This window comes from Silurus aristotelis (assembly GCF_946808225.1).
Source record: "Silurus aristotelis genome assembly, chromosome: 15".
NCBI lineage: Eukaryota > Metazoa > Chordata > Actinopteri > Siluriformes > Siluridae > Silurus > Silurus aristotelis.
The window spans coordinates 4,863,367-4,876,664 of NC_139588.1; the positions used below are offsets into that span (position 1 = coordinate 4,863,367).

Genomic DNA, 13,298 nt, shown 5'->3' on the forward strand with positions numbered 1-13,298 from the left:
ATACTGTTTTTAAATTATATTGTCAGAACACAAGAAACACTGAAAAACCCTGTAGACTAGAAAACAAAAAAAACTTAGATGTTACAGTATACTATATATTTACGTATATATACTTACAGTATATATACTATAACACTTTGCATCTCCATAACTGAGGCTGATGTGATTCGCATTTGGATGCATAGCCATGATATGGTACCTTAAAGGTACATATGAAGATACTAAAGTGATCAGGTACGATTCACCCCTATTACTATGCAGTGCGATTAGATTTCGATTAAATTTAACACAATGTGAATTGATATTGACACAGTGTGCAGTACAATGAAATGGAAAAAAATATGATGCTATGCAATTCAATATTTCACTTTTATTTCTTTGTTTTTGACAGCAAATCATCAATTTACTTAAGTGCCTTCTGAATTTAAACGCATGGCCGTTTCACACGCATGTTGTCTTTGCACTGTTTGCACCAGGTTGCACTACACCACATACACTTTATGTGGCGAGGACACTTACTAGTCCTTATCCCTGTGTTTTCTGTTTCTGCGATTGTTGTCTTATGTTGTTTTATGTAGCATCAGGGTACTGGAGGAACGTTGTTTTATTTCACTGTGTACTGCGTCAGCTATATATGGTTAAAATGACAATAAAAGCTTCTTGATTCTTGACTTGACTTGACTAAAGCAAAAAAAAAAAAAAAGATTTTTTCCTGTTCTGTCTCCAGGAAAACGCAGCTCTGCCTCTGCCAAGTTAATGTTCTATGTGACTCTCAGGACACGCCTGGTGTATATATATGTGTGTGTGTGTGTGTGTGTGTGTGTGTGTGTGTGTGTGTGTGTGTGTGTGTGTGTGTGTGTGTGTGTTCCATTTCTTGATTTTAAAATAGTATATCTTTTTATTGAATATACAAATATACCACCCAATATCATACAGACACAAACATATACAAAGATATAAAATGGCTGGTCATTATACATGATGTCTAACTCCACAAGGCAATGACAGCTGGATCACAAACTACCAAAAGAAACTAAATTGTCATTGCACACATATCAACCAACATCAGAAACAATATACTTTTCATAAAAAATATATTAGTTAAGTGGTAAAGGAAATATTTTTGTTGTGTTTCTATCACTCAAAAAGTTACAAGAAGAATCCTACACTTCTGGGCCTTTTTAAAGGAGCAGAAACAAATAGTGTGGTGATGTTTTAAAAAAAAGGTATAGATAGATAAACAGGCAAATTTCAAACAACCAAAATAAAAACTTGTTATCTAGCCATCTTAGTATTTAATGTAATAATAGAACAGTGACTGGATATTTTTTAGAATAAACAAAATTCACTGTAATTGTCATATCTAAATTGTGGCATGATTATTTCTATGCATTGTTGTTAGGGGCAAAATGTATCTGACAATGTTTTTCAACTGCAAGGAAATGAAGCTGTTCCAGACATTAATATTTCACCCGACTTTTGGAAATAGAAATTAATTGTTGCATGGATCTTTCTATTAGAAAAAAAGATTAAATAAAATAATCAACATAGAATCAATATGATACCAGTTAACCATTGATGTAGCTTATGTAGCTTCACAATATGGCCAAATGTATTGGGACACCCACCCTTTTAAGCCATTTGTGTTTCTTCAAAAAGGTACTACAGTTGTTTAGAATAGGCATTTCAAGCTCATGTCCTTAAAAAACAGATTGTACCCTGCATGCAGTCTAATTAGAGCAAATCATATATATCAGTTCGCAGAAGCATCATATAAAATAAAATAGTTTACCTGCATACCATTGTGTGTGTGTTTGTATGAGTGTGTTGCAGCTATTTCAGAAACCCATCCACAGTGTCTACAGGAGTCTTGTGGCCTATTTGCTAATTGATTTGTTTTTAAATACACACACCCTGTGTCAGTGTGTATCGACTTCCAGTGTGTTTTATTGAGGTCAGAACAGGGTCAGCTGTGTGTCTCATAGAGAGAGAGAGACAGACAGACAGACAGACAGACAGACAGACAGACAGACAGACAGACAGACAGACAGACAGACAGACAGACAGACAGACAGACAGACAGACAGACAGATAGATAGATAGATAGATAGATAGATAGATAGATAGATAGATGTTCATTTGTTCATTATTACTGGAGTATGTGGTTCTGACTTTGCTAACACCCTTGTGGCTAAATGAATCTAACACAAATCTTAAGCAAACTCCATAGTCTAGTGGAACAGCTTCCCAGAAGAGTGGAGGCTACTGTGAAATCAGATGTTCAAAAAAGCACATACCTACACTAAAATCTTATGCTCAGGTGTCCACAAACCTTCGTTTTAGGACATTTTTAGGCATTTTAATACTATTTTTGAAAAATATAAATGTTATTTAATTCTCTGCATTTCGTCTAACCCTGGAAAAAGGGATATTTAGGCTATCGTATCAAGTCTCATTTAAAGTGGGACCATGACATCAGACACTAGTGATCTAAAACTCACTTATTGTAAGTGACTTTGCAGCATTAACTCATTAAAAATAAATGTTCCCCCTGGCACTTTTAATATCTGTTCTTTTCTTTTGCTCTCAGTCCTTGGACCTGGTTATTTGGACTATAATGGAGTCTTGACACCTCTCAACACTTTTCTAAAAATGTTTCAACATTTGGACGTGTTCTTTGTGGACAGAGGCAGCCATCAGCACTATTTCTTTGCCTTTACATTATGTTTTAAACATTTTCTTTCACTAAGAAAAAACCTTGGTTATCACTCTCATGGAAGAAATACTGGAAGACTGTAGTAGGTGTAATTCTCTACTCTTAGTAGTATATAAATAATAATAATGTAGCAGTAATAAAGTATTATGTATTCCCAATATATGTAAATATCAATCCTTTTACACATTTTTCACACTGATAATTTTTAACAGAATACAGAATTACATAAAACAGCAGATCATTACACCTATTCTGTGATATACACATTGTACAAAAAAAAATCACTATTTGTTTTGGCTTGCATAACAACTAAATTTAAATTGGAGATTAAGGATATGTGATCTATGGGAATCAGTCTGGGGAATGTTAAGTACATGTGTGATAAATTATCAAATGGCAAGTGCCTCATACGTCACAGCCCAAAGGCTTACTGAGTTGATGGCTTCATAGCTACAGCCATAGCCTTCAGTCTTCAGGTGCCAAACAAATGTGTGTTAAAATTGATCCAGTGATTTGTTTAATGCTACAGGTTTGAGAAGAAACAGTCTCCAATACCCAGCGCTTTCCTCTGTGTCGAAACATCTGTTATGAGGTCACCAAATTGTAGATCAAACTGGAAGACACGGACAGAAATTCAATTCAGATTGTGCATTTAAACACAATTAATGAAATTACAAATAAAAGGAGAATTAATAATAATATAGGAAAAAATTCTAATCCATTTGCACACGTGTCTATTAACCACAACAACTGTAGGATGACATCAAGTGACCTACAAAAAGAATAGCAAATGACAGTTTGAAACAGACTTTTTGGGACTTTTTACTTTTAAGTCATTTAAAAGTAGAAAAAACCTTCATCAGTGAGAAGCAAAGGAGACCCAGACTGAGGTCCGCAAAAGTATTTGTCTGTAGAAGACATTTTCTCATTTAATGGTTAATTGAAAAAGGGGAGATGGCTACAAGCCACAGTGTCTCGCACCCACTGTGATATTTGGCGAGTGATGATCTGGGGTGCTTTATCAAGGCTAGACTGGGACACATTCACCTTTGTGAAGGGCACATGAATCAAGCCAATTACAACATAGTCTTGGATGAAAATATGTTTCCATCTGCTCTGACAATGAGACCATCTCTGAGAATTGGGTTTTCCAGCAGGATTTGCTGTTTGCCACACATTCAGGTCATTTAGACATTTCAACATTTTAGACATATCTAGATCCATATAAATAATAATAAATAACAATTTATCCAAAGCGACTCAGATTTAACACCTGGGCAGCTTTTTGTGGTTTAAATTTAAACTCAGATTGATATTCAGAATGACATTCAGATCCAATGTCCAATGTTTTAACCATTAATCTACACCCCCAGGTCAATCAAAGTGTGGATGGAGGAAAACCAGATGGCCAGTCCAATGTCCAGACCTGAATGCCACTGAAAACCTCTGGAATGTGATTGAAAGGGATATGGATAGTCACAAGCCATCAAATAAGCCAAGCTGTGACAGGAGTGTCAGAAAATACCCCAACAGCAAAGTGAAAGGCTGGTGAAGTGCAAAAAAGCTGCAATAAAAAAAAATATTCCACCAAATATTGATTCCTTCATTAGTATTTTTTTGTTAAACATTAATATGAACTTGTTTTCTTTGTTTTCTTCTTTTCTTGTTGCCATTTTCTGCAACTAAATGCATTTGCATTTTATATGACAGTATGTTCATTTGAAACTTGGAAGAAATGTTGTCAGTAGTTTATAGAATAAAACAAAATGTTTATCTTGCTCAAATCCATAACTATAAATACCAGAGAAACAGCTTATTTTGCAAAGGTCACAATAGTATAGAAGGTCTCTGTATTATTTCTCTTCTCCACATTACAATTTATTTTCACTGGACTAGGAAACATTGCTGTTGGTTGAAGTTGAGAAAAGAAAAGCTCAAATGTCCTACACAGAGCCTGGAGCTCCTTAGCATCATTGTCTAATCTCAATAATGCTCTTCCTAGTGAACGATCGTCATGTCCCAAAATCTAAGGGAAAGCTTTTCCAAAAGGCACTGTAACACTGTAAATAAAGTCAATGACACTTACCAGTAGAGATAATAAAAGAAGGACAGCACAAAGAAGGACATCTTGCACCAAGCCTCCTTTTGACAGAACTTGAGTGTATCATCGTTCATGACGCTCGCAGGGTCATAAAGCAGCTCCTTGGTGTCTGTGGGGCTGTGAAAGTACCTGCCGAAAACGGGAAAGAAAATAGAATGGGTAGTGCGCAACATCACATAATTTTCCCTTTTCTTTCAAATCAGGATTTCTCAATTCACAGCACAGGCTTGTAAATGTGCAGGTCAGGGTTTTAACTGTACTAAACCTTCTGGTGTCACCCAGCTGGAATCATTGTTAGCCCAAATTTAATGTAATCTAACACCTGTGTGTTGCAATTAAAAAAATATAAGGGGTTGTAACACCCTGGTGCATTTTGCGATTTTGCATGATTCTTGTGTCTCACACCTGTATTTGTATAATTGTATAAAATGTTATAATTGTATAAAATTGAATAATCAGAACAAATTGTATAATTGTATAAATAATCTGCACAAAAAAACTTGACCTACAAATACATGCAGCAGATTTTTGTTCCAGCAGGGACTGGAATATCTCAAAGTAATGCACCCCTGGGAGAATTTTTAAGGGGAGGTGCTCTCGAGAAAGCTAAGACTGTGTACCAGATCTGCCCCACTGAAGAGGTTGGTCATTAAAATTGTTGTGGCGCCACCCTGCAGAGGACATGCTGGTCTTGGAATGGCCTTCACGCTGACTTCTTTCCTCACGTTCCCTTTCAGACATCAATCTGACTCCATTATCAGCTGAGGGTGTTTCTAAGACTCCTTTTGTTGCACAGTGTTCCTTGTTTCAAGTCATGACTCCTACCTGCTACATTAAGGGTATCACTCCAAGATACCCTTTTTTAGCATATCAGCAAAGCCATGTATATGGGGTTTGGGGTTTCTGTCTTGTGCCAAAAAAGCAGAAAGCCACTGCCACTGCATAGTTCCATGCTTCTTGCTTTGTATTAACAGTTCTTATGCTCACTGTTTTCTATGTTCTTTCTACTTTGTTTTGAATAATCTGCACTTGTACATGCAACAATAAAGATACAAAAACCCGACCTGACTACACAAGCACTTAAATATGCACAATTTGTTTTTCAACAAACCAAATAAATCTGAAACTCAAAATCCTGTCCACAGAGATGCTTTGCCCTCAGTCCTTCCTTGCCAGCCAATCTAGTTCACCTAATTTTCCTTTTTTTGCAGAGTAACTAGCACTAAAATGCAGGAGTTCACCCACTTATCACAAGGCTGACTTTCAGAATAGTGTCAAGAAGGCTGACACAAAAACACAGGCACAGGAAGACAAACAAATGGCTAGGCCATAAACCTAGACAGGGCATAAAGTAGACAAATGAGGTTCCCTTTCAGGAACTCGAGCTGCGTCGAACCGCTTTGGGAACGCGCCCGAGTGTTCACGCTCTGAAATAATGTGTGTAATCAGTCAAAAATTGGACGCTGGCCGTCACCGTGACATTATAACCAGGAAGCATAAAACGCATATGGAGTGAGGCAGCGCCAGTTTCTGTTTGTTCACAAAGCGCTCTGTGTCTGTCAGATTGTTTGTCAAAAAAGAAAAGAAAAGAAAAAAAAAATAATAATAATTAAAGCAAGCAAAAAATGTGAAGCACACTTTCAAGCTGTGCGCTCTTCCTTGCCCCCTGCTATATTAAGGGGGGGATTTGTGGGGACAGCTTGTGTGTCTCTTGCTTGGAAGTGGAGCATGCTAAGTCAGTTCTCCAGGGAGCCGACTGTGCTCACTGTGCACACATGTCTTTGGGCTCGCTCCGCTCCCACTGGGCACTCTTTGAGGCGGGTGCCCTAGCTCCTCGCGGGTCTGATATGGGGGATTTGGGGTGCTCTCTGCGATATGGAAGCCGAGGAGCTTACGGGGGTTGTAACAAGCTCGATATACCTTGGCCAGGTCATGAGCAGAAAGTGCTTTTATCTAGTAAATTAGATGAGCGCTTTCTGTCACAACCTCCATGTCGACGTCTACCCTTTTTCCCCACCTGCACATCGTGGTGTCCAGGTCATGGGTTATACCTTTTTTGGCCCGCCCCTTCACCCCTAGTTCTACTGTGTATGCCCACATTATGGGGCGGAGAGAACATGGTTATGAGGCGATGCCGTGGTTATGAGGTGGCAGGCGAAGATACGCTTGCCACGAATCTCTCTCCCGGAATCGTCTCCTCCCCTAAGACCCTCGAAGCCCTTAAGGAATACATCAGCGCTCATGGGTAAAGCCTATGCCTCGGCAGGTCAAGCCGCTGTGTCCCTGCACACCATGGCGGTGTTGCAGGCATATCAGGCTGACCTGCTGCATGAGTTGGACGTGGGAGGTGCCCATTTTAATGAGCTTCGCCGTATGGCGGATCTGGCTCTCAGAGTCACTAAAGCGACCACTACAGCCATTGGACGGTCTATGGCTGCCCTGGTGTCCACAGAAAGGCACCTGTGGCTCACTCCATCAGAGATGTCTGATAAAGACAGAGCCATACTGATGGACCCCTTCTGGCCTCTTTGGCGACTCCGAAAGTTTGGTGGTCGAAAGGTTTTTGGAGAATAAGAAACAGGTGGCAGCATTCCAACGGTACCTCCCACGCTCAGCGGGCACAGCCCCAACCGCAACCCTCCACCTCCCACTGGGAGGTGCAAAGACGCAGCGTCAAGACTCGCTCTTCCCCTGTGAGGGATCCTGCGCGGGGCTCGGCCTCAAAGTAAAAAGTCCTGACACGCAATTTTCTGGGGATCCAGCTGCATTACTCTATCCGGTGCCCACCCTGTCCCAGCCCCCTCAGGGGCCTGGTCCGTTAACCCTGCCACCCTCAGTGCTTCAGAGCATGGCCAGCTTCAGCAAGCTCTCTTCTTGGTCTCCACCATCGTTTTGGTCCAGTAGGTCTCGCCACCTCTAGAGGGACCATCCTCATTATGGTAGAGAACTGTAAAGAACTGCAGGGTACTTTGGGAGCCGCTGATACCATCATGGCAATCATTTCTTTATATACATTTGTTATATAAACATTAACTGCTGTAGTCTGATGTCTAAAGTTGTGTTTTATTCATGTGCATAGCACCTGAGCCCCTGTTGACTGTAAATATATGGATTTACACAGCCTTTCCTAGTTATACAGCCTGATTAGAAAGTTCTGGAATGTTCATTTTGTAAAAACTAACCTGTGATCATATTTGTTGTGTGAAAGCATCAGAGGCTTCATAATTGAATTCAAGTAAGTCGGTTCAGGTGTTTACCTCCATGTGTTGTAGAAAAGGAGAGGGATGTTGAGGCCCACAGTTAGCCACTCTTGTGCACACATAAACATGATACAGAAGAGACCATGGATTGAATATTCTGGAAGCACCAGCTGTTGAAAAGACAGACAAACAGTAAGCATTATCATTAGTGTTATTTTTTTATTTATGGTAAACCAGTATAATCTCTCAAATACTTCAGTTATAGCAGCTTTATCCCCACACTTGTCTAGTTACAGTGAAACACCTCAGATTCTAGCAAAAACCTTAAAGGGGTAAACTTAAAGTAACTGAACATGGAAAAAAAAAGAACATTCCCTGTACGTACATCTTATTTTTCATAAAAGATATAGAGATAGACAGGCTGAATATTTTCTGTTTATGCCATTGTTTTACTCATGACTCACGATGAGGTGCTGGCATGTCAGGTTGAGGCTGAAGGTGGAATAAACTGATGGATTCAGCAACATCATATGCTCAGACCAGACCTGTATTTTATACAAGGCCTTTATATTGATGCTTATTTTGAAGATTTGCACTTTTCTCGGGTGGCTTATATTCAAGCACACACATGGATATCGGTAGTGCTAATCACACATGCTACACAATTCTGTAGCATGAAAACTATGGCTGATGACAGTCTGACCTCTCTGCATAGATTTAAGCATGTTAAGCATACTGAGGCTATATGGAAAGAAATTATTTAACCAGGCTTCCTAAAATTGTGACTCCATAAGTTTTGTATTAAATTTTTTTGGAAAAGTGTCTATAAGATCAGATTTTTTTATTGTTTAGAACTGCAAATTTCATTGGCTTTTTTTCTTTCAAAAGCAACAGTTTTGGAGTCATAAAAACCTGCAGATCCTCAATATTACTTTGCCTCCTATGTTTCTATCGGTTCCCAAATTGAGTGATAAGAGATCTTTCATAGAGCACCAGTGTTAATGTAGCTGCTGAGCAAAGTTCCATCAACCTGACAGGCCAAGGCAAAGCACATAGGGGTAGGATTTGGCTATTTGTTGCATTTTAAATGGTTTTACTTCCAAAACCATAAAAAAAAAAAAAAAAAAAAATTGCACTCACACAAAGAATTTTGTCATAGATGGATAAACAGTTTGTAAACAGTAAGCTTGTTTAGTATGTTAAATGCAATGTTTTGTTATTCTTTATTACTATGCTAGAGCAGGATCTCCCACTTCCTTTTAGCCTCTAATTGGTCAAAAGGTTTGCTCTCTTGATAAAGGGCCTGCTGGGACAAGTGCTGAAGGAGATCTGAAGATCTGAAGGCGTTTTTCTGTATACCTTCTTTGTTACATGGCATATGAATTTAACTAGGCCTTTCTAACTTAACTTAACTTAACTGTTTAACTGTATACTAGAAGCCTGGATGCCAGACATAGCAGGTAGGGTCTTCAAGAATGATAGGATTTCTAAGATAGTTGTTCATGTAGAAGCTCACTATAAAGGTTTGTTAGTTACATTGCAGAGGTTTGTAATGTCTGATGCTGAAATGTGCTCTGGTATATTACAGAACTGTGTGTAATTTCAATATGTTGTGATGTAGCTTACAGAAGGATATTCTGAGGAATATCTAGGTGGTGCTTGAAAGATAATATGGGCTTTACAAATATGTGGAGGATTAAAGTCTTGCATTTGAGGGTTCAATGGTATTTATCCCACTCCGAAAGTGCTGCTCTGATTTCTTGTGGTACAGTTCAGAGTATTTCAATAGGGTTAATTATTTGGTGACAATCCAGAGCTGAGGTCAGGCAGCTGACATACAGTCTAAACTGACCGCTTGTTTACCAGAATGAGACTGTGTTTGTTTACTGAGCTATAGAAAAATGAAGAAACTACACATTTTAACAACTCCATCATATTGTGACTGAAAATAGTACTAATCAGTGACTGAAAGTGTTTTGTTTAATAGAAACCTGGATTCAACCAAACGAGTATGCAACATATAAATTAAGCTAGCTTTCTCTAATACAGCTATTGCATTCCCCAGCACGGTGTTGGGGTTGCAGTTATTTATAATGATATTCCAAGTGGTTAAACAAAAACCCAAACATAAAGAGTTTTATTCATAATTTTAATCATTCTAGTCTCATTTATGCTTTGAGCCTTTTCTGTTACATGCCTTGCCACTGAGTTCAACGAGTCACATACAAGAGCCATAGGAACTGGTACCTTTGATAGACTTTTGAACACACATTTCTATTGTTCAATGTCAACAGGCTTTTAATTTTTAATACATGCACATATTTTAACCCAATGTGAGTAATTAAGGAATTCAGACTACAGATAGTTCAACTTCTAAATGAAGTTTAAGGTACTACCCAGTCAGCAAACAAATTTGGCCCAGACTTGGCATTCATCTGGCACAGCTGGCATTCATCCAGCACTGGCATACAGCATGTGGGCCAAACATGGCCCAGGTTTGGCAGAGGTGGTACCGATTTTAAGGCGGCTCACAAGACATGGGCCAGATGTCATTTGTAGTATTCGGCCCAGATGTCAAGTATACATATGTGGGCCACATACGTATGGCCGATCTTAACCCATATTTAAAATTCATTTCAAATACAAGATACAAAGATATTTCCATCTTTCTGTGTATAATGCCTTCAAGTTAATCCAGGCAACAATAAAGATTTATATTTCTGGAAAAAAAAAATACTGTGAAGGGTTGGGGTATGTGTAGACTTTATTAAAATAAAAAATAGGTTGATTTTTTATTTATTTATTTATTTTTTTACCGGAATAACTTTTACCCAGCGTGCACCAAACATGATTAAAAAAAACTGGAAATGCGAAATTAGCCTATCAGAGCAAAGTTGGCCATAAAGCGCAATTATAATTTGCAATGCTTAATGGGATTGTAGTTTTATTTACCCAGATTGCCGTGACACACACACACAGTCTCGTATTGCCTTTATGACAAGTTTTCAAATATTTGTATTTCAGATCGAATATTTTACATGTGGTAATTCAAGTTGTAGCTGGTTGTTATGATTCAAGGCTTATAACGCTTTAAGCAACAAATCTACAACGAGGAAAAGTGAATGAAAATACTCCAGGAAGTGTCTGTTGAAAAAGTGGGCGGACGCGGTGTTGCTCGGAAACAGCCGCTCGCACTGAACCCGGGAAAGTCAGCAGAGTTGGTAAGTGAGAACGTACATATATATCAATAAACAAATATTATATTCTTCTTAATGATCAATCGATGCATTCAAGTGCTATCGGTGTCCTTTGATGCAAATACGTATGTACGTGTCTGAAAAAACGGATGACGGCAAAAAAAAAAAAAATTAAACCAGCATGCACTTAAACGAGTGCTTCTCTTTTCTTCTCTTTTTCTGGTATTTCATTTTCATTATAGTCTATTAAAAGTTTTTAATAATCTGTATTTTTTTAGGAGGATGAACAAAAGGCTTCAGTAAAGACACAGTATGGAGAAGGTTTGGAAGTACAATGATAGGAGCAGTTCCAGAAGGAGCAGAAACATGGACATTTAAGCGTCATATCTCAAATAAATATTGTTCCTGACCAGAAACATGGACGTTCAAGTGTTATACATAGTGTGAAACTTGTTAATGACCAGAAACATGGATATTTAAGTATTAAAGGTACAGTAACTCTTGTTCCTGACCAGAAAGTGATGATCAAGCGTTACATTTAACTTCATGAACAAAAACATAGTGGAGAACTTCTACTAGTTTTAGTTTTGCTTTTATTTTAATTGCAGAACTGACGGGGTGGTATTTTATAGAGTTGTTTGTACAAGTGTATATGTCAGGTTTCAATGTTTTGATGTTAAATATAATAAAATATTTGTTCAGAATACTGTCGTTGTTGTGACTATTTATTTGGGAGGGGTGTGTATCAAGTGGCCTGGTTATGGTTTTGTTAAGGCTGACATGTGGAACCTATCTGGTCCAGTGTATACTACCACAATAGGGCCAGCTATGGTCATACAGGTGGGTGAGCTATGGCTCTGTCTTGGCCCTTTTATGGCCCATATTTTCGCTGCCAGGTTTAGTTAACCTCTGGATTATGCTCAGGTGTGGCTAAGTGTTGGGCTTTCTGCTGTTGATATGGTTTACTTATGGTTGTATTTTGGTTCCAATGTCATATTTTGACCTGGCCCAATTCAGGACCAGTTATGGGTATTTAACTTGGTTAACCAGTTATGGCCCATGTGTGGCCCTTGTTTGGAATCCAGACCTGGTCCACACTAGTACCTTAATTCAAGCTGGTTTTGTGGGCTGAAGCTGGGCCAGAGCAAAATTGCTATGTGGGTAGTCCTCTCCACTGATGGGCTGGATTTAGAAATGGATAAATTTTCCTCTGCAAAAACTTTAAGCCAAATCTATATCTAAGCACTGAAAACCTGTATCTAAATATCAATCGTTAACTGACTCGTCATCATCATCATAATCCAAAACTCTCTACCTCTTCAAAATTGAGAACCATGAAGGGCTTTCAAGTGCACTTTCCTCCCACTATCTGGAATTACAGGGATGTGAATGAGTGGCACTTCATGCCTCATTTATCTAATAAGTGACTACTCACCTACTGCTACTCACCCTCTTTATTTTCCTCGCTCTCGCTCTCTCTCTCTCTCTCTCTCTCTCTCTCTCTCTCTCTCTCTCTCTCTCTCTCTCTCTCTATCTCTCTCTCTCAATTAGCTCTCATTTCTTCCTTTTTCTATACTCCTGCACTAGCTGCCTCTGCTACAGTGCTCACCAATTAAGAGCATTTTCTGCTAATTACACATTCCTTACTCAGGAATTGCTATGTGTCTATTAAAACATCCTTCAGAGTTTTTTTTACTATTTTTATGAATAATTAGACCTGTAGGCCAGTGGATCTGAAAAACATTTCTTTTATTTTAAATGAAAGATGTTTTATTATTGTAGCTAACAAAAATGCGCATTACAATTATCTGCTCAGTTTTTTTGCTCCAGTGACTAATCCAGTTGCAGTCTTAGTCAGGGTGAAATGTCCGTATGCAATACAATGGGTGTCAAAAGACCTTCCAGTCTTCAATTACTGTCTTTTCTCTTTAAGCAATAATTAAACTCAACAAAAAAGCACACACATTTTCTTCTCAAAGAAACCCAGCCATTAGGGTTGCACAAGCGAGTGCACTCTTAGTGCCAGTCCCAAGCCTTATAAATGGGGAGGGTTGTGTTAAGAAGGGCATCCAGCGTAAAACATG

General features: G+C 38.6%; 1 protein-coding gene across 1 annotated transcript in view; it reads right to left on the reverse strand.

Annotated features, from left to right (window-relative positions):
• Positions 1 to 893: 893 nt before the first annotated feature.
• Positions 894 to 13,298, reverse strand: part of cnih3 (cornichon family AMPA receptor auxiliary protein 3) — a 35,844-nt gene continuing 23,439 nt past the window's right edge. Inside the window, exons 4-6 of the mRNA XM_083563166.1 lie at positions 8,075 to 8,187; positions 4,803 to 4,946; positions 894 to 3,329 (exon numbers count right to left, since the gene is read on the reverse strand). Coding sequence (XP_083419292.1) covers positions 3,302 to 3,329; positions 4,803 to 4,946; positions 8,075 to 8,187 — 285 coding nt within the window. The 3' untranslated portion in view covers positions 894 to 3,301. The remainder of the gene's footprint in view (positions 3,330 to 4,802; positions 4,947 to 8,074; positions 8,188 to 13,298) is intronic.